General features: G+C 39.7%; 1 protein-coding gene across 11 annotated transcripts in view; it reads left to right on the plus strand.

Moving 5' to 3' along the window:
• Positions 1–22,672, plus strand: part of ZNF407 (zinc finger protein 407) — a 537,200-nt gene that overhangs the window by 290,159 nt on the left and 224,369 nt on the right. Inside the window, exon 9 of one of the 11 annotated variants that reach the window (XM_055080462.1) lies at positions 4,869–5,984. The exons of 9 other annotated variants lie outside the window; for them this stretch is intronic. In XM_055080462.1, coding sequence (XP_054936437.1) covers positions 4,869–5,017 — 149 coding nt within the window. In that variant the 3' untranslated portion in view covers positions 5,018–5,984. Of the gene's footprint in view, positions 1–2,000; positions 2,070–4,868; positions 5,985–22,672 lie in introns of those variants that run through there. One more of the 11 variants, XM_055080464.1, reaches the window with a different exon arrangement.

Genomic DNA, 22,672 nt, shown 5'->3' on the forward strand with positions numbered 1-22,672 from the left:
TCTTTATTCTGCTCTGCAGTAGTTATTTCCACTATTTTATCTTCCAGGTCGCTTATCCGTTCTTCTGCCTCAGTTGTTCTGCTATTGATTCCGTCTAGAGAATTTTTAATTTCATTTATTGTGTTGTTCATCACTGTTTGTTTGCTCTTTAGTTCTTCTAGGTCCTTGTTAAACGTTTCTTGTATTTTCTCCGTTGTATTTCCAAGATTTTGGATCATCTTTACTATCATTATTCTGAATTCTTTTTCAGGTACACTGCCTATTTCCTCTTCATTTGTTAGGTCTGGTGGGTTTTTACCTTGCTCCTTCATCTGCTGTGTGTTTCTCTGTCTTCTCATTTTGCTTAACTTACTGTTTGGGGTCTCCTTATCACAGGCTGCAGGTTTGTAGTTCCCATTGTTTTTGGTATCTGTCCCCAGTGGCTAAGGTTGGTTCAGTGAGTTGTGTAGGCTTCCTGGTGGAGGGGACTAGTGCCTGTGTTCTGGTGGATGAGGCTGGATCTTGTCTTTCTGGTGGGCAGGTCCACGTCTGGTCGTGTGTTTTGGGGTGTCTGTGACCTTATTATGGTTTTAGGCAGTCTCTCTGCTAATGGGTGGTGTTGTGTTCCTGTCTTGCTAGTTGTTTGGCATAGGGTGTCCAGCACTGTAGCTTGTTGGTTGTTGAGTGGAGCTGCATCTTGGCGTTGAGATGGAGATGACTGGGAGGTTTTCACCGTTTGATATTACATGGAGCTGGGAGGTCTCTGGTGGACCAGTTTCCTGAACTTGGCTCTCCCACCTCAGAGGCACCGCCCTGATGTCTGGCTGGAGCATCAAGAGCCTGTCATCCATATGGCTCAGAATAAAAGGGAGAAGGAAAGGAAGAAAAAAAGAAAAAATAAAATAAAATAAAATTGTTATTAAAATAAAAAACAAAAAATAATCATTAAAAAAATTTTTTTAAGTAATTTAAAAAAAAAGGAAGAAAGAAAGAAGAGAACAACCAAACCAAAAAACAAATCCACCAATGATGACAAGCGCTGAAAACTCTACTAAAAAAACAAAACAAAACCAAACCGGACAGACAGAACCCTAGGAAAAATGGTAAAAGCAAAGCTATACAGACAAACTGAGGGCGTCTGTTCTTCGCTCAGACAGGATGGGGTTAAAGGAGCAGCTGCTGCGGGGGCTCTGGCTCACTCAGGCCTGGGGGGAGGGAGGGGTACGGTTGCGGGGCGACCTTCAGCGGCAGAGGCCAGCAAGACGTTGCACTTGCTAGTTGTTTGGCATAGGGTGTCCAGCACTGTAGCTTGTTGGTTGTTGAGTGGAGCTGCATCTTGGCGTTGAGATGGAGATGACTGGGAGGTTTTCACCGTTTGATATTACATGGAGCTGGGAGGTCTCTGGTGGACCAGTTTCCTGAACTTGGCTCTCCCACCTCAGAGGCACCGCCCTGATGTCTGGCTGGAGCATCAAGAGCCTGTCATCCATATGGCTCAGAATAAAAGGGAGAAGGAAAGGAAGAAAAAAAGAAAAAATAAAATAAAATAAAATTGTTATTAAAATAAAAAACAAAAAATAATCATTAAAAAAATTTTTTTAAGTAATTTAAAAAAAAAGGAAGAAAGAAAGAAGAGAACAACCAAACCAAAAAACAAATCCACCAATGATGACAAGCGCTGAAAACTCTACTAAAAAAACAAAACAAAACCAAACCGGACAGACAGAACCCTAGGAAAAATGGTAAAAGCAAAGCTATACAGACAAAATCACACACAGAAGCATATGCATACACACTCACAAAAAGAGGAAAAGGGGAAAAAAAAATATTTATATATATATATTTATATATATATATATATATATCATTCCTCCCAAAGTCCACCTCCTCAATTTGGGATGATTCGTTGTCTGTTCAGGTATTCCACAGATGCAGGGTACATCAAGTTGATGGTGGAGATTTAATCCGCTGCTCCTGAGGCTGCTGGGAGACATTTCTCTTTCTCTTCTTTGTTTGCACAGCTCCCGGGGTTCAGCTTTGGATTTGGACCCGCCTCTGCGTGTAGGTCACCTGAGGGCGTCTGTTCTTCGCTCAGACAGGATGGGGTTAAAGGAGCAGCTGCTGCGGGGGCTCTGGCTCACTCAGGCCTGGGGGGAGGGAGGGGTACGGTTGCGGGGCGACCTTCAGCGGCAGAGGCCAGCAAGACGTTGCACCAGCCTGAGGTGTGCCATGTGTTCTCCCGGGGAAGTTGTCCCTGGATCATGGGACCCTGGCAGTGGTGGGCTGCACAGGCTCCCGGGAGGAGAGGTATGGATAGTGACCTCTGCTTGCACACAGGCTCCTTGGTGGCGGCAGCCGCTGTCTTAGTGTCTCATGCCCGTCTCTGGGGTCCGCGCTGATAGCTGTGGCTCGCGCCCGTCTCTGGAGCTCCTTTAAGCGGTGCTCTGAATCCCCATAAAAAACAAAAAATAATCATTAAAAAAATTTTTTTAAGTAATTTAAAAAAAAAGGAAGAAAGAAAGAAGAGAACAACCAAACCAAAAAACAAATCCACCAATGATGACAAGCGCTGAAAACTCTACTAAAAAAACAAAACAAAACCAAACCGGACAGACAGAACCCTAGGAAAAATGGTAAAAGCAAAGCTATACAGACAAAATCACACACAGAAGCATATGCATACACACTCACAAAAAGAGGAAAAGGGGAAAAAAAAATATTTATATATATATATTTATATATATATATATATATATCATTCCTCCCAAAGTCCACCTCCTCAATTTGGGATGATTCGTTGTCTGTTCAGGTATTCCACAGATGCAGGGTACATCAAGTTGATGGTGGAGATTTAATCCGCTGCTCCTGAGGCTGCTGGGAGACATTTCTCTTTCTCTTCTTTGTTTGCACAGCTCCCGGGGTTCAGCTTTGGATTTGGACCCGCCTCTGCGTGTAGGTCACCTGAGGGCGTCTGTTCTTCGCTCAGACAGGATGGGGTTAAAGGAGCAGCTGCTGCGGGGGCTCTGGCTCACTCAGGCCTGGGGGGAGGGAGGGGTACGGTTGCGGGGCGACCTTCAGCGGCAGAGGCCAGCAAGACGTTGCACCAGCCTGAGGTGTGCCATGTGTTCTCCCGGGGAAGTTGTCCCTGGATCATGGGACCCTGGCAGTGGTGGGCTGCACAGGCTCCCGGGAGGAGAGGTATGGATAGTGACCTCTGCTTGCACACAGGCTCCTTGGTGGCGGCAGCCGCTGTCTTAGTGTCTCATGCCCGTCTCTGGGGTCCGCGCTGATAGCTGTGGCTCGCGCCCGTCTCTGGAGCTCCTTTAAGCGGTGCTCTGAATCCCCTCTCCTCGTGCACCAGGAGACAAAGAGGCAAGAAAAAGTCTCTTGCCTCTTCGGCAGCTCCTGACTGTTTCCTGGACTCCCTCCGGGCTAGCCGTGGCGCACTAGCCCCCTTCAGGCTGTGTTCACGCCACCAACCCCAGTCCTTTCCCTGCAGTCCGACCTCTGAAGCCCGAGCCTCAGCTCCCAGCCCCCGCCCGCCCCGGCGGGTGAGCAGACAAGCCTCTCGGGCTGGTGAGTGCTGGTCGGCGCCGATCCTCTGTGTGGGAATCTCTCCGCTTTGCCCTCCGCACCCCTGTGGCTGCGCTCTCCTCCGCGGCTCCGAAGCTTCCCCCCTCCGCCACCCGCAGTCTCTGCCCACGAAGGGGCTTCTAGTGTGGACACCTTTCCTCCTTCACGGCTCCCTCCCACTGGTGCAGGTCTCGTCCCTATTCTTTTGTCTTTGTTTTTTCTTTTTTCTTTTGCCCTACCCAGGTACTAGGGGAGTTTCTTGCCTTTTGGGAGGTCTGAGGTCTTCTGCCAGCGTTCAGTGGGTGTCCTGTAGGAGTTGTTCCACATGTAGATGTATTTCTGATGTATTTGTGGGGAGGAAGGTGATCTCCACGTCTTTCCTCTTCCGCCATCTTGAAGCTCCTCAGTCTGTTTTAAGAATTTTAATGTATTTTTGATATGAGACCTTTCTCAGATATATGTCAAATACTTTCTCTGAGGAGGTGACTTTTTTTTTCTCTTAGCAGTGTCTTTCATAGAGCAAAAGTTTTTAATATTCATGAAGTCCAGCTTATTAGTGTTTTTCCTTTATGGTTTATACTTTTGTTACAGTATTTTAAAACTATTTGCCTAACTCAGGTTACCAAGATTAACTCCTGTATTTTCTTCTAGAAGCTTTATGCTTTTACATTTTATATTTAGATCTATGATCTATTTTGAGTCCAATTTTCTATAACATGAGGTATAGGTTAGTTCTTTTTTTTGTATATAGGTGTCATTTTTTTGAGCAATATTTGGTGAAAACAATATCTTTTCTCTGCAGAACTGCCTTTGCACTTTTGTTAAATCAGTTGGCAATGTTTCTTTGCATCCATCTCTTTCCTCTCTATTACCATAGCAGTATCTACAATTAAGCATACATGGGTTTTAAATTTTATCCTTAAGCTACCATAATTGGGTACATGTGTTTTCCTTCAGTTTTATGTACCCCATCGCTTCATTGCTGTGTAATCTAATATAAACTCATTGAGAATCTGTCTGATTTGTCACTGTCTTGTCCTGCTCCTGAATGACTTCCTGAGGAGAGCTTCCCGTACCTGGTAATTGTTATAACCAATCATTCAAAAAAATCTTATGAACAAATAAAATGAAATATGCATATTTATATTCAGAATATAGTGACCAGAAATTCTTATTTCTTAATCCTTTATATTGATAAATAAGAAAAGGCTTTCACTTTTTGCTTATAATATGATTCTTCTCTGGTTAGCTTTGCCATCATTTTAAATAGTACTCACCAATTTTGTATTTTGAATTCCTCATAATTTTCTTACTAGCTAAGAAATCCACTTTTAAAGAATTTGCTCTATCACCGCACACTCATTATGATGACATCTATCAAAAAAAAAAAAAGAAAGAAAGAAAAGAAAAGAACAAGTATTGGCAAGAGTGTAGAGAAATTGAAATCTTTATGCACTGTTGGTGAGAACATAAAATGGCACAGCTGCTATGGAAACAGTATAGTGGTTCCTCAAAAAATTTAAAATAGAACTACCATATGATCCAGCATTTCCACTGCTGGGTATGTATCCGAAAGAAATGAAAGCAGATCTCAAGGTATTTGTACACCCACATTCATAGCAACATTATTCACAATAGCCAAAAGGTAGAAATAACCCAAATGTCTGTTAATGAATGAATAGGCAAGGAAGATGTGATTCATGCATACAGTGGAATATTATTCAGCCTTCAAAAGGAAGGAAATTCTGACACAGGCTCCAACATGGATTAACCTTGAGGACACTATGCTCAGTGAGATGAGCCTGTCGTAAAAGACAAACACTGTCGGGTAGCACTTACATGAGGTCCCGAGAGTAGTCATGCTCATAGATGCAAGAATTAGAATGGTCGTTGCCAGGGCCTGGGGGACAGGAGGGCGGGAGATGTTGTTTGAGTAGGTACAGAGTTTCACTTTTGGAATATGAAAAAATTCTGGAGATCGATTGTACAGCAATGTGACTATACTTAATACTACTGAACTGTACACTTAAAAATGGCTAAAATGTGTTTTGCAACACATTAAGAAGCAGAATATCAACGTCATGAACTCAAGGAAGTTTACAAGACCTTCCCCATTTTAAAAAGTTATGAAAGTTACTGATTTAAACTTTTCTATATGATTCAGAAGTTGTCACCAGATATAGTGAAAATGATTTTCATTAAATCATGGCTAACGTGGTAAATTGTATATTGTGTGTATTTTACCAAAGTTAAAAATTTAAAAATTGCAAATATAAAAAAAACCTCAGTTACCCTTATCTTGTATATTTTGTGCACATATCCATATTAGAAAATATTAAATAGGTATCTCTGTTGGTGAGGGACCCTTAGAGAAGGAAGTTGATTGGGATGGAGAAAATGAAAATTGGGAAGTTAATACAGAAATTATACTAATGGGCTTGACACTGTAAAATTAAGTAGACCAAAAAGATGTTTTATGATACGTGCTAATCAGCATTTGAAATATATAAACGATTGAATAAATTTGCAAAGTTTATTTATTCCGGAAGAATATGAGGGAGCAAAATATTTTCGCTTATAGACATACTTGTACTTTCTTATTTTTTCCATTTTTTTCTATATCTAAGTAAGATTAAAAATACTTAAATACATTCTTTTAATAGATGAAATTCCATCATAATAAAGTAGTCACTTAAATCACCTAATAGCTTTTGTTGCAGCAGAATATAGCATAGGCCCATCTAGATAAAGTAGTGGTTTTGATGGCTGGTCTAGATCCTTCTTAAAAAGCTCTGCTCAGACAGTTCACTCTTGTCACAGCTATTAGTGCCATTTGTGAGTAGCATATCAGTGTGATTGGCAGAGGCATTCTTCCATCTTGTGAAAAATCATAATTTTAATGCATGCTTAAAATAAAAACCCAGCATAAGTGACTTCCTGTTTATAAAGGAAAAGGCAAGACTCCTTTGCAATTAGTATAAATTATCAACATTGCATTGAATATAAAATTTAATTTTCTTCTTTTGGGGGGAGAGAACTCTTCTTGGGGGAACTGCCTTTCAGGATTTCCTCCACATTGGTTGTCTGGCTCACTAAGTTAGAATGAATTATAATACCAGTTTCTTTCCAGATGTTGGCAAGGACAGATTTGGTTTCTGTTGGCTTAAATAGAATCTGTATCTCAAAGTAATGAAATAGATCCTTTTGCATCTTGAAGTAGGGTTTATGTCAGTTAATCTCTTTTAGTGATAAATGTCTTGGAGTGATTAAATAAGTTAATATTTGTAAAGTACTTAAAGGAGTGCCTGGCATATGTTAAGTGCTCTATAAGTATTTAATTAATAAAATATTGAATTGAAATTACTCTACGCCTTCTAGGTTCTTTTTAATTGTGCCAGTAGGTGTTGCTCTTGAGTGATAAGAACAGATATTCTGAGTTATATTTTATATGAACAAAGTGACCTGCATCACTTGCATATTCATGTTTATATATCCTCTCCTATCCTTTGATTAGAAACAAAGACTGTTTCTAATAAATAGGTTGTTTGCTTTAAAGACTTGGTTGGTGTAAAATGACAGGAGACATGAAAGTGCCCAATTAGTTCTCTGGAAATTTTAGAATACTGTTTGGTGGTATTACAGTTAGTTTCTCTTTAAGTTTATTATTTTCTTTAAAAGATTCCATCCTCATGACATTTCCCACTTACCACCCAGCTAAGGGTTATATTTTAACATTCTTTATCTTAGTAACGAAGTATTTGTTGACTCTATCGACATTTTTATAGAGCCATCCAGTCAACACTGAACTAGGGTATTTCTTGGGTGTTTTACAAATAACCCATGGATAGGATTAGGTTTGTCAGATTAACCTTGATATTCAGACACAGCAAGCTTCATGTTTCAGTGAGGGACAGAATAGGTGCCAGATGTGGTCCCTCTTGTGCACATTTAATTATAGTGTTATTTAATGACTTGTAAGCGCTCTTGCTATTAAAACGAGTGTTGGAAATAGTGTTTGCTACAGGGGTGGAAAGGTGGCTGTAAGTTTTGCAACTCAAGTGTCAACGAAGATGATTTATCTGAAGTGCAAGAAGGCAAGCTGAAGGGTACTTGACTTTGTAAGAATTGAGTATTTAAAGCGGTGGGAAGAGGAGACAGGCTGGAACACCTAGAGACAGAAGTGGCCCTTCGGGTCAGTAAAGTGGATTATAAGGGGATTGAGTTGAAAGCTTGGATTGCATAGAACGTGCAGTAAAATGCTGAAGAATCGAGAGAAATAAAGCAGGAATAGCTCTTTAGAAGTGGCTGAATGACACTTGAGGGTGTTTTTTGTTTGTTTGCTTTACTTTAATGTTATTCTTATATATCTTCTTTGTCCATATTTCTAGCCTCTTCTCCCTGTATGTAATGAAAAGAAGTTTTTTGTGATGTATGCTTTGAGATCTCGTGAGTCTCTTACCAGTCAAGGAAGTAATTCTGGTTTTAGATATAATTCTGTAATAGCACTTAATATATTTTCTTTTTTCACCCCAATTTCTCTGTGTCTAAGAAAGTGTGTTAGAAAGACATTTTTAAGATGTTTTATGCTCAGTTTGAACATATCAAATTTTTAAACATCTTTTTTACCTTGAAAAAGACATTTGATATCCAGGGCTGTATAGTTTTATTATTTGTGGCAGGATCATTTGGGTGTGTTCATCTTCTAGGCGTTAAGATGTCAGGGTATTCACCTACTACATTAGTATGTATAATCATTTTCACTCAACATGTAAGAAACAATAGTTTATCATCATGATACAGATAAAATTCAATGTTCTTGGCCTAAAGGTTTTGAGTTAAACCTGAAGGTATAACATGTTAATTTATGCAGGCATCTTATCTACTATTTATATTTGGTTATACTGCACTTCTGTGTGCTTAGGGAATTATCACTGCCCTTCTGAGTGAGCCCTGAGCTTCCACACAGTGCAGGACAAGACCATCCTCCCCACCCACTCTCTCTACCTCCTGAGCAAATAGGAGTTCCTTTAAGGTTTCCGCAAGTGTGGGACTCTTTCCTTATATTGCTAAGCCAGCCACAGGTAGGGCTCCTGTCTCTGATATGAATCCTTATGTAAAACCCCAAGCCATAGAATTCTAAAAAATTGTGATATGAAGATCCCAGTTACAGGTTTTACCCTGTAGAATCAGATTAGCAAGGCACCAACCAATTTCAGAAATACAGTACTCTAACCTTTCTATAATAGTTCCAAATTATTAATGAAAATCATTTTCACTATATCTGGTGACGACTTCTGAATCATATAGAAAAGTTTAAATCAATAACTTTTTAAAATGGGGAAGGTCTTGTAAACTTCCTTGAGTTCATGACGTTGATATTCTGCTTCTTAATGTGCTGCAAAACACGTTTTAAACGTTCTGAAGTGACTAGAAATTTTGCTTGAGAATTTGTAACTACTTTTATGTTGAGACCTGGTGGACTGTCACCAAACAAATGTCGGGCTTTCTCCACCACGATGTGCCCCACTGCACCGTGCTAGGCCTCAAAAATACGACGGTGAGCCGTGCGAGTGTGGTCCTTGCCTTAGTAGAAATGATTTATTTAGTGGACAAAGGACATTAATTAGACAGACACGCAAATAAATACCCAATTGGCTATCTAAGGTCTATACAGAAAATGTCAAAGATGCTTTGGGAGGTGATCTGTGTAGGGCACCAGGAAAGACTCCCCTCCTTAGCGCTCAGGCTTGAAGGAGCATAATAAGGCCGCAGAACAACAAATACTCCAGGAAAGAGGGAAATAATGAATTTGAGAAATCCATATATTGTAATAATTCTTTTCTAGTTGACTTAGTCTTATTAGGTTTTTCACAATAATTTTTCTTCCTACTCTCTAGAACATAGGAAAGATTTAGAAAGTAGCATTGAATTAATTCCATTTTATTCTAAACAACTGACCATATTTTATGTAATAATAACAATTTCATATGAGGACTCACTGTTTATCAAATTATTAGGCTGTTTTCAAGAGAATCATCTCATTTACTTTTCAGAACAGCCCGATGCTACCATTATTCCCAATTTAATGGTGAGGGGGAAAATGAGGTAAAGTAACTGACCCAAACTTATAAGGCTAGTAACGCAGTATGAAGCCAACCCTGGCTTCAGTGTGACCACTATTATGCTGCTATTTTACATTAGACAATTGACTATGTTATATGTGATATTTGGATTACATATCATGATCCCAAAAGTGTTTTATCAGTCAGGGTTTAATCTTAGAAGCAGGACCATTTTTAGTGCTATAGAATAAGAGATTTATTAGAGATTAGACCATTCTTAATTGTAGGAGTTAAAACCTTAAAAGTTTTAAAAATTTAAGTATGCAACTGGATTTAAGTTAGTCCTTAAAATTTCACAATTATTTACCTTCTCTTCAATATAAACGACGGGAAAGGGTGGTGTATTCATAAAGATGTTACCTATAGATGATACCTGCTAGACCTGGAAGCATTATATTCCACAGACGTACAGCTTATCTGTTATATTATTTGTTTCATGAATAGCTTGTCGTTTTAATTCATTCCCTCTTTTTTACCCATTCCAGTAATTTTGCCATTTGCTTATGAATGGGCTACATATGGTTCGAACTTGTTTCCTTTCTCCTTTGGCTTCTTTTACAACCTTTGACCTTAGAATGCATGTATTATGTCCATGCAGCGATCATAATTTTTCTAATATATCTTTGCACAGGCATGGTGATATCATTCCCAAGCATAATGCTTTTAGCACAAATAAGTTACCTTTGTTAAGAGCGTATTTTGAACCACGGTACTAATCTAATTTTTATCATATGCTTATTGAAAAATCTAAAATTTAGATTTTGTATGTCTGCTATCTTTGGGTTGATTTCCAGGCAGTATCTATTAGTGATTTTTCCACCTATTTCTTGACTCTGGCTGTGATATTAACCTCTTATCATTAAGATGCTCCGTCTCGTTGACACATAGTATGCGCCTTTAGTTTGTCTTAATTTTTTTTTTTTTTTACCTCCAATCATTTTTCAAAAACTTTGTCCATTTACTCATGTACCGCTTCATTGGTACCTTTCAAATGCTAAATGCTGTCCCATTTATCCTTAGTAACCATGCTGAATTTTTCTGTCCTTTTTAATATTTAGGTTTTATTGGATGAATGTAGATTGCACCTTCTCTAACTGTGTCTTAAATAATTGCCACTTAAGGGAATTAAGAACTACAAGGGAAGGAAAATGCTGACCCATGGACTAAGCAGAGGGAGAAAACGTCCCCACTGGGTCCAATTTCCTAAGAAGGACCATCAGGGTAGTGGCTGAGGCCTGAAATTATGGTCTGAGTGACCTCTAGAAAATGATAAGTTCACAAAGGAACTTGCCTGTGTTTGCACCAAGCAAAATAGGGGTAGGTAGTAGTCACCCCACCAAAGAAAGACAGCTAGCTCCCCTCGTCCTTGGCTGAGTTATAAAAGTACAGGAGAGAAAATAATCGTTTAGACCATGGAGACAGAGTTGACATTGCAGGATAAGATATGATCCAGGGTTTAATAAAAGCTAGTGTAGGGATACGTTTGATCCAGAAGGGGAGGTAAACGAAGTATCTTAAATTCTAAACGTGCGTTTTTGATCTGTTTGTTACTTTAGGACATAATATCTGTTGCTTGTGGTATGTAGAGATTTATCTAAATATGCGCATATACACCTAAAACATCCCTTAGGCTTTCACAGCCCACGTTTCTCTTATACTATCTTTTATTCTGTTATCTGAACTCTTGAGAGTAAAGATATTGAAAAATTGGAGTTGAAATACAAGAAAATTGATCTTTGTTATTGTAATTAGATCTTTATATATTGACAGATAATCACTATGATGTTTTCTGTTTAGAAATGAAGTATAAAGTAACAAGTATTCTTTAGATATAATGATGTTCAGTAGCTCAGTAATAATCTGACATCAGAAGATCACTGTAGAACTATTAAAACAATTAATTGTGTTTTCGAATCTTTTATTTATCAACCGCAGACACTTAATAATTGAAGTGTGAAGGAGAAAGGCAAAGAAGTAGATGTCAAATAATTAATAGAAAGACATTATTTCTTTGTTCTAAAAATATTCACATGAATTGCTTTTTTATTTTAAATTCTTACGTAGTCAGTAATGATGGAGACAAACTTCATAATATTTATATAACCTCAGGGTTAGATAAGACATGAAAAACAGAAACAGAAGGGGGAAAAAAGTAAACAAAGTTTCACAATCAATTATGACAAAATATTTGCAACACATAAGCCAGATACAGGATTAATACACAATTAGTATTCTCACAGGAGGTCGCTATTCCTAATTTACAGAAACCTCCCTCAAATTGATTTTTTTTTAAGACAAATCTGAATCGGCATTTTAAAATGCAGATTACCAGTAAATGCATGCAAAGATGTTTAACCTCACTAGTTGTCAGTACATCAAAACTGTACAATGCCAGTTTTTATCCATTGGTAGAAACCTAAAAGGTTGAGAATGAGCCGCGATGGAGCATTTGTTGGAAAATTGGAGATCTCATATGTTACTGGGGGAGGGTGAGTTGCTAAAACTCTGAGAAAGTAAGCTAGACATACTTATAAATTTTATTTTTATCTTATTTTAAAATTTTTTATTTTAATCGTTTAGACCATGGAGACAGAGTTGACATTGCAGGATAAGATATGATCCAGGGTTTAATAAAAGCTAGTGTAGGGATACGTTTGATCCAGAAGGGGAGGTAAACGAAGTATCTTAAATTCTAAACGTGCGTTTTTGATCTGTTTGTTACTTTAGGACATAATATCTGTTGCTTGTGGTATGTAGAGATTTATCTAAATATGCGCATATACACCTAAAACATCCCTTAGGCTTTCACAGCCCACGTTTCTCTTATACTATCTTTTATTCTGTTATCTGAACTCTTGAGAGTAAAGATATTGAAAAATTGGAGTTGAAATACAAGAAAATTGATCTTTGTTATTGTAATTAGATCTTTATATATTGACAGATAATCACTATGATGTTTTCTGTTTAGAAATGAAGTATAAAGTAACAAGTATTCTTTAGATATAATGATGTTCAGTAGCTCAGTAATAATCTGACATCAGAAGATCACTGTAGAACTATTAAAACAATTAATTGTGTTTTCGAATCTTTTATTTATCAACCGCAGACACTTAATAATTGAAGTGTGAAGGAGAAAGGCAAAGAAGTAGATGTCAAATAATTAATAGAAAGACATTATTTCTTTGTTCTAAAAATATTCACATGAATTGCTTTTTTATTTTAAATTCTTACGTAGTCAGTAATGATGGAGACAAACTTCATAATATTTATATAACCTCAGGGTTAGATAAGACATGAAAAACAGAAACAGAAGGGGGAAAAAAGTAAACAAAGTTTCACAATCAATTATGACAAAATATTTGCAACACATAAGCCAGATACAGGATTAATACACAATTAGTATTCTCACAGGAGGTCGCTATTCCTAATTTACAGAAACCTCCCTCAAATTGATTTTTTTTTAAGACAAATCTGAATCGGCATTTTAAAATGCAGATTACCAGTAAATGCATGCAAAGATGTTTAACCTCACTAGTTGTCAGTACATCAAAACTGTACAATGCCAGTTTTTATCCATTGGTAGAAACCTAAAAGGTTGAGAATGAGCCGCGATGGAGCATTTGTTGGAAAATTGGAGATCTCATATGTTACTGGGGGAGGGTGAGTTGCTAAAACTCTGAGAAAGTAAGCTAGACATACTTATAAATTTTATTTTTATCTTATTTTAAAATTTTTTATTTTATATTGGAGTATAGTTGATTTACAGTGTTGTGTTAGTTTCAGGTATACAACAGTGATTCAGTTACACATATACATACATATATCTGTTCTTTTTCAGATTCTTTTCCCATATAGGCCATTACAAAATATTAGTAGAGTTCCCTGTGCTATACAGTGTGTCCTTGTTGATTTATCTGTTTTGTATATAGTAGTGTGTATATGTTAATCCCAAACTCCTAATTTCAGATTAGGAGTTCGGAATTAAAATGCACATACCATTTGACTCAGCAATTCTACTGTTAAGCAACAATCTTATGGAATAAATATTCTAGCGTGTAAAGATATGTTGTTGTTGTAGTGGCCAAGAACTGGAAACCATGTAAGTGCCTGTCAGAATGGGACTGTTCATACGACGGACAAATATGCAGCTGTTAAAAATGAGCTGCATGTATCTGTATTGACCTGACCGTGATAGGCGGTTACATGCAAAAAGCAAGTTGCGAGAGAATGTGCCGGCTACAACTATTTCTTTCTTAAAAAGGGGTTTGGGCAGCTGGGGGTGGGCGGTGGTTAGTCCTTGCATGTATATTTGTATGAACGTAAAGAATCATACACATAATCTACGCCAAGCCGTTAATATTGGCCGTCTCAGAGGTAAGTTTAGATGGTGCGTGGATACTGTGCATTTTTTACTTCATGTAACCCAGTATTGCAGTGGCTTTTTTTTATGACAAACACGTATTACTTCTATAATTTAAGAGCTTCTAAAAAGATGTTAAAATGACATGCTGAGAATGTCCCCAGTTTTATTTTTTAATGTATGTACTGCTCAGAAAAATTGATGGACCTAGAGGTGCAAGCTTTTCTGTATTTTCTACAATATGTTGCTTTTAATAGTCAAAAGAGAAAGCAGCAAATGCTATTATAAAACTATTCTAAAGACCTCAATAATCAAAATTAAGGAAATAGATCCCTCTCCTCCAGTTATATCTAGATTGCCAGCATGGTATGGTGGAAAAAACTGTTGTCTGATAATGAGATAATATTTTATTATCTGAATGAAATAATTTAGCTGAATTGAATTTGGCTGAGTTTTGAGCCAGCTCTGGTACTTCCTCGCTGTGTGATCTTGGGAAACTTAGCCCACGTCTGTCAGCTTTAGGTTTTGCATGTGTAAACTGGGTTTGGGAACCTATCTAGTCATGGATATCATGAGAATTAGCTTGTTAAATTACATAAAGTCTCTGTTGTAGTGCTTTTCTAATAGTGCCAATTAAGTCATCTACTTTCCCCTTAAGATTGTAAATATTAGAAGAAACGCATGAGGTCACTTGTCAGGTCGGGGGAGAGGGTTATGGACTGAACTGTGACCCTTGCCCGTATGGGGCTTGGCATAGTGAGAGAGCAGAGGTACAGACAGAACTTAAACTAGCAGTGGGGCTGCCTGCTTGACGTGAAGAACTCTTAGGACCAAGGGTGACCACAGGGAAGTGGAGCTCAGTGGGGCGGCGGTGTTGGAAAGCCCACCCGGGGAAGTGAGGCATCCTGGAGGCCTGGGCTGCACCGGGGTGGGACTTGCTGGGGGAAGAGAGCGTGGCCATTGGTGCTCTCGGCGCAGGGACCCTGGGAGAGGAGAGACGCTGCGATTTTGGATGAAGCAAAACAGGCAGCCAGTGAAGTAACCAGAGGGGTGACACGTTAAGATTTGTAACCACTTGCTAGCTTTGTGCCTTGTAAAAAGTTATACCTGTCTTAAAGATACTGAAATGATCGATCCTGCTTTGTGGGACTAAGGTAAGAGAAAAATGAAGTTTCTTGCAAGTGTCTGCTATACTCAGTAAAGGTTTGTTCCCGCACATGTCTAGATCCTTCTGTTTACTTCCAGCCTCGTGACCCAAAGGCAGGTTACACTGTCAGCTCTCCTAGGCAGAAGGTGAAGAGGAGGGCCTCCACTTCTGGAGGGCACTGCATTTTCTTCTGTTGTTTGTTTCTTAATTGGGTCGTTTGAACCATGTGTATACACACACTTTTCTCTTGTTCAAAACGTTCACGGGGACACATCCTTCGTGAGCTCAGGGTTGCGGTGAGGGAAGGTGCTCGCTGAATTCGTGCGGTGCAGGGGGCAGCCGGGGTGGCAGACGCTTCCAGGTGTGGTTTGTCACCATCTCTTTCTCTCTTGAAACTGCTTGAGTCAGGGCTTTCTGTTGATACAGTGTCTTCCCATTACTTTTCACAAAACCGTTAGTCGGTGATTTTTCTGACGCATTTCATGATTACAGAGGACTTGGGCCAGTCCCTCCTTGCTTGCTGATCTGAGCCCTAATTTTCTCGGCCGTGCGCTGGAGGATGTCCTCAGTCACCGTAGCGCGTGTCTTTCAGCGCCATGCCCTCCCTGGCCCGTGGCACCGTGGGCCTATCACTCGCCCGCTTGCCCTTCGCCATTTGGGCCACAGTGCGGGTGGGTGGCGGAGGGGTGGGCACCGCTCGGGGTGCTTGAGCACGCTTGCTCTGCAGGGACCTGCCTTCCTGGAGCAAGAGCTTTTGGTAGGTTTCCTTGCTAGCAGTCCATTGATTGAGAGGTTGGGATGGTATTCCAGGCATGGAGGGGAAAACAAAAACAAATACGTACTCAGACACACTCAGACACACACAGGTGCTGTAATGGATTGGTAAGCAAACACTTGAATATTTCAAAGACAGGTAGCGTTGTAATAAATCAGAATAAATCAGACTTGCTCAGAGTGCCATTAAATAGGTTAAGCGTTATTCCTTCTTTAAATTCTTGCTTTTAAGTGCTAAATGGTGTTGCTGGGATTTTTTTTTCCCCCTCATTTATTTCCTACTACATGAAGCCTACGTTTGATTATATCAATGTAGAGCTACATCAGAGTTGCTTTTAGAAGAGAAAATACATAGCCTTAAAGCTGAAGTCTACAGAAAAAAGCAGAAATTCCCCCAGCAATGGTTATGGTGATACTTACTGATGATTATTTTGTTTCTTCATAGAGAAAGTTGACAGAGCTCTTCTAGGGCTCGAATAAATTCCCTCCCAATGCACAGATTTCTTCACATTTCCAATGACTGGTGCAAGATGGCAGGATAGTGTTAGAATAAAATCTGCCAGCCCAAAACAAATGATCTCCATTTCTGGATGTGGATCCTTCGTGGGGCTGATGAGCACCGAGGTTATAAGCTATTGTTAGTAGAAGCTACAGAGGAAATGGAGACGGTGGTTTAATGTCCACCTGAATCATCTCCCACATGTTTTCCCTGCAGAATGAAAGTGGGCTTTTTCAAGCTGTGAAAGGGTACTGAAGCCTCATGGATGTTTGTTTCCAGATAAAAATTCAGACCATCACACTTGCCTTTGGGACCTCTTCTTAATCTTGGATGATCTAGAAAGATTTTATACTTTTCTGTTTGTTTTTTGTCTTAGCTAAAGTTTTGGTGATACATGTGGGGGAAAGGCCAGGAAATGTACATCCACCATTATGGATGAGGGGTCGGAGGCTAAACAGGAAGCAGGGTCAGGACGCTAATCAAACCTGATTTTAAAACAGAAAGATAAGCTTTCCTTGGCTGGTTTGTAAAAATCTTCCTAGCCTTTCTAACCTGAAGTAGTGTTAAAGGAAGGAGGGGAGGGAGGAAAGGGAGGGAGGGAGGGAGGGAGGGAGGGAGGGAGGAACGTTGGTCATTTCAGAACAGGCCTTTTTTAAGGCACTTGACATTAGAGCCTGAAGCACGTCCTGGCCGGTCACTGCTGGGCCCCGATGACTCGGCCGCCACGTTTGCCCTGACGGTGAGGTGAGCGCCCGCAGAGTCTGCTGTGCTTCCTTGCCATTCTGTGGAACTTAGACTTTCCCCAGGAAGTCTCAAGGACAATACCAAAGGCTTATTGATGTGTTTGGGGTTATTCTGATATGTTTTCTTCTTCAGCGTCTCCTGAGAGCCGGCCTCTTTGTGGCGAGTGACCGGCTGTTAGAGCCTCTTGTGAGACCTACTGTTAGGGCCTCATTCTGCCCCCCGAGCAGTCACTTTGGAAGTCCTGAGTTCTAACAGTGGCATCTACTGCACAACTGAAGTTACATTACGGTTATCTCCACCCAAAGGGTCATTTTTAAAATGTATAACCCAAAGACGTATGACTCTAGTAAACTGATATTTTCCTAAGGTTTTTGATTTTTCTTATGCTGAGTTGTCTAGAGATTAAAAATATAGATGTGTCGCTGATAGAATGACAAGTGTAAACTCGTTGCTCTCCACAGCTGACTGTTAGGTCTTACGGTAATAGAGCTTTCAGCACACTGGGGTTCTCTTCCTCCCAGATGTTACTTTATGTCTAGAGCATTCATCTTCCATCTGCAGATTGAGTTATTTGTCTGAATTGCTGCCCTGTTGAAATTCCACAGTACTTTTGAAGGGAACTAGACCATGAAAACACAGGTTGTTTGTCCTCCATAAAGGGAGAGACGTGGATATACTGATGAGCAAGATTGCAAAAAGAAGTTACACTTTGCTGCTGAAATTACCGAATTCAACATATTAAGAGACTTGAATTCACCTAAGTTGATCAAGACAACAAGCTGTTCAGTGCCATTGACCCACGACTACAAAGCTAAACGTTTGTCTTGGGAGAACCTGAATGTGCACCATAAACTGACTGGAATGAAGTGCTTGGTGTGTGAGTTGGGAGTTCGGAGCCTGTGTCATCAGGGACCAGGATCCTCCGGAGTGGTCCCTGCGGGTGGCCCAGGGTTAGAGGTGAAGAGGCGCTACTGCAGTGACTTTAGCGAGCATTTCACCAAGTGACACCGGTTCTACCAAACGGTTTTCCCCTTTCTTTTAAACTTTCGTAAGATTGTGCTCGGTATTGTCTGTAACTCATCTGGAAACATGGATTGCTGATAGACATGAAATAGGATGTAGTAATGGAATAAAAATTTCCCCACTTCCTATGTTACCTAAAGTTTGAAAGCAGATTATATGTAATCCATATAATTATAGAAGTGGGGCCTGATATCAAGCAGCCACAGTGCTGCTTGATATTTATGTCCCACCGAAGGCATCTATTCGAAATGTGAGCTTGCCAGCTCTTGTATTCTTTCCATGGGAAATAAAATCTGTAGGTGATTTTTTTTAATTTAAAAAGTGTGTTAATCTACATTGATTTCTAAATTTGTTATGGATTCCTTAGCTGAGAAATACAGTTCATCACTGACTGTTCTATTACCTGACAGCCATTGATGAAGCATCCATGCACAAAGTGCCAGAAAAGGTTAATATTTATTGATTTTATGGTGCTACAACCCATGTAGTTTTGCCATCAAAGATGTATGGCCACCAGCACTGGAATCTGTTAAATTGCAGAATGCACACAGGTTTTATTGTGCTGTATGCCAGTATTCAAGATGTTAAAAATGACAGATATTTAACAAAAAGCTTGAATGTGTAACTACTTTGAACCTGTGACTTGAATTTAATATTTTAACATGAAACACAAGAGCACTTAAAAACTAAAAATTAATCCTTGCTTTGCAAATAGCAAGCACATTTAGCCTTTTCTTCCGCTTAACTGTATGCTATTGATCCGAGAAGATGCCTGAGAAAGTGATAGCTGAAATTATGAGCGATAAAGGGCTTGCTTCTTTAACAAGAAAGTATGTAATTAGCGGTGAAGGGGGGAAAGCCTATGTTTAGTTTTAAAGGAGTTTCAAAGAAACAGTTTGAGTGCCACACCAGCGGTCAAACGTAGCCAAGGAACAGTCGCAGCTTGCGGGTAGAAATGAGGAGAGCTCACGGTTTTTTCATTTGTCTCCATCTGTGTTTCTCTGAGGGAAATATAGTGCTTGGTTAACCTTTGGCAGGCAGCAACACTGACCTCTTTCTAGTCATTTGCTTACTTGCATCTGCTTACAACTTGCATTACTTAGTTGACTGTTTACAGCTTCCTGTGTATAATAGGTGAAATAAGACAATTTATGAATTACTTTGAGAACCCAGAGCACACTGAAAGACACTCCCTTGCCTTCCAGATCCGAGGCTAAGTGTGAATCAAACCTGAAACTCCCCACCTATATTTGAGATTCTTTTAAGTGGGAGCTGGGATTTCTTTCTACAAAAGATTTAATGGACATTCTAACGCTAAAAAAATAAATCTACTTTGACCAACTGAGTAGATTGCAGAGTGTCCTGCAGATATGTTTTTAGCTCTCCCACCAGTTTTATGCTATCTTGCCCCATTTTATTGTGCTTATTTAGAGAAAAGAAAGAGTTTAGTTCCTTGAAAGGGAAGTGTACCTTGCCTAGAAAACCACTCTTATAGCTTGAATATCATTTCAATATATGGCAACTTAAACTCTAAAACTGAAAAAATTTTTAAAAAAGATTTAGAGAAAATTGCTGAATCATGTTCTAAAAGCTGTTGACAGTATGAAATATTTTTGTAAAGACTTCATTTCCCCTTCATTTTATTAGTATTTATAATACAGTTAAAATTTTCTTCATAAATATACCAGTGTCAGATGAATCTGATTCTTTATATAGTTTTAATTTCTTGATTTTTTAATGATTCTGTCATTAATCTAATTTTCTACTTCTTTCTCCCCTCTTTTAAGCAGGCAAGGCCTCATACTAGTAACGTAGTAATTAAAACAGCCTTTCCTGTAGAACACGGCTCTGTTCCACTGTTGTTTTTCATTGGGCACAGCCTGGGTTTTGTAGTCTCCCAACCTCAGGCTGCCTCGCTAGCTTTTTGCTGCTCACCGCAAGCCTGCGGGTGACAGCTAAGTGACAGGCTCCTCCAACACCCGTTTCCACGTCTAAAATTAAACACGCTGCCGATGGCCATTCGCTGGTGTCCACGACACCGTCACCTCCAGGTTAGTCATTACCTAAGGTATTGGCTGTGTGAAGATGGTTTATGAGATTATTAATTGATTTATCATGTATTTAAGCTGCGTTATCGAGGAGTACACCGCAGAGAAGTAATGAAACGCGTGGGCAAGAAATCTTTTGTATAACAGACTAAAATGGAAAGCAAAAAAACCATTTCAAATCTCTTATTCCAAATTAGAGAATCATTTTTAGGTTTGTGAATAACAGTGTGACTAAATATGGAATTTTCAAATTTCACAAAGCCACGTTCACTGTTAGAATCAGAGAGATTGTGCAGTTCTAATAACGGTGGCATTTAGTCTCTGCTCCACCCCGGGAAAAGATAAACAAATCCCTTGAATCACTGTTTTTGTAAGTATGATTTATTGATTTTTAGTAATCAAACTCACCCTTTTTAAAAGATGTGCTTTATTTTGTGAATTGTCACAAAATGTGAGCCATCAGAGAGGAAATATTTTAACCCCATTTAAAATTGTTTTATTTGCTAATTGTGTATATTTTATTTCTAAATTAAACATATATTCTCACAGTTATATTTGGAAAACATTAATGCATGTTTTATAACAATTCATAGGCTCATTTTCTTTTGCTTTTTTGGATTGACACTAAAAACAATGATTTTAGTGATTTGATTTGCGTTAGAGATGCATTAAAAATTAAATACAAGAAACTATTGTGGTAGATGAAAAATGGATTATTTTTTAAAAAGTAAAAATAACAGTAACAACAAACTATTCTGGGAAAAACGACTAAAATAATCTGACAGTTTTTTTTTTTTTTTTGTGGTATGCGGGCCTCCCTCTGCTGCGGCCTCTCCCGTTGCGGAGCACAGGCTCCGGACACGCAGGCCCAGCGGCCATGGCTCACGGGCCCAGCCGCTCCGCGGCATGTGGGATCCTCCCGGACCGGGGCGCGAACCCGGTTCCCCTGCATCGGCAGGCGGACGCGCAACCGCTGCGCCACCAGGGAAGCCCCCAATCTGACAGTTTTTAAGCTTCAGCTTTGAACAACTAATCTATGTTGCTGTCTTTGAGAGACTTTTTAAAGTACACCTTAATTAATTCTCTTCCGGTGAGTTTAATCGTATGACGTGATAGGCTTTCTGGTTAATACTGTTATAGTTCTCAAATAAGATTTTTTCTTTCCATTGAAAACATGTTTTTGTTTTAGGACTCGAAGGGCGTCTCCGTGGTTTACCTGGTCAGTTTGACTTGGTCATTGCTGGTCACCTGACAGATGATTTTCTCCTGTCCCACCCTTTGCCCCAAACCGGACTGTGCTTAAGCCATTCCAAGAAATCACCTTATGTTTTTCTCCTTCATTTGTGTAATCCTGGAGGAGGGGAAAATGCCTTTCCAACAAGACTCTTCCATATAGTTTGCTTTTCCTTTTTCCTAGTGAATGGTATTACCTAATTTTAGCTGAAGTTATTACTCGTTTCATGTGACCTGGGAGAATTAAAAATATTGTTAAGGAGGAAGGCCCAAGTTCATGATGTTTTCCATGCCAGCCTCAGCTGAACTGTTTCTTAATTGCAGTTCGTTTGGGAATTTCAGAGGATCATTTTTGGTCGTGCTGGACTTGGCGAAGTACATAAAGTACTTCAATGGGGTGTGATGTGAAATGGCATCGTTTAAATTAAAAAATAAATCTCAGAGAGTTTTGACATGTGAAAGAAATGGAAGCTCAGGACAGGCTGCAGCAGCAAAATGCACACGCAGGCGCACACGCAGCGTCCTGCCACAGCTGTCTCCTCTCGGAAAAGAACGCATCCTGCTCGCGACCAGGGCAGCGGTGCCGGCCCAGCGTCAGTGCCCAGCTCACCGCTGAGAGGAAGCCCCGTGCAGACAGACAGGTAGGCAGGGCCCGTGTCTGTAGCCAAGCATTTTCATCCACTGAGACGCACAGCTCTGAGCCCCTTTTCAGACTAGTGGTTCTTTTCCCTGTGCCTCTTGTTCCTACTTAGCTCCTTCATTTCCTTTTTCCTCTTATGATCCTTCAGCCCCCTCTCCTTTTTTATTGTCCCTTTTACACAAGAACACAGAAAAATGCTGTAAATTCACACCCACAAAACTGATTTGGAAAGAGAGAAAGACTTCTGAGCCAAAACAGTGAAGTGCGCAGCTAATAAGAGAACCCAGGGCTCTTCTCTTCGTGGGCAGCGGACCTTGAGCCCCGTCAGAAGTAGGAATTCCCCATCACCTTTTTAAAGAAGATCTTTTTTGTCTTAGTAAGGCGTATTCGCTCCTGCCTGCTTCTCCTTTCTGCTTATGCTGCTTTAACTGTTTAAGGGAGCAAATGCTTTCCATCATCCTTTGTCCACTGATTTTCTTTTTTTTTTCTTGCGGTACGCGGGCCTCTCACTGTTGTGGCCTCTCCCGCTG

Source organism: Physeter macrocephalus, chromosome 19 (assembly GCF_002837175.3).
Source record: "Physeter macrocephalus isolate SW-GA chromosome 19, ASM283717v5, whole genome shotgun sequence".
Taxonomy (NCBI): domain Eukaryota; kingdom Metazoa; phylum Chordata; class Mammalia; order Artiodactyla; family Physeteridae; genus Physeter; species Physeter macrocephalus.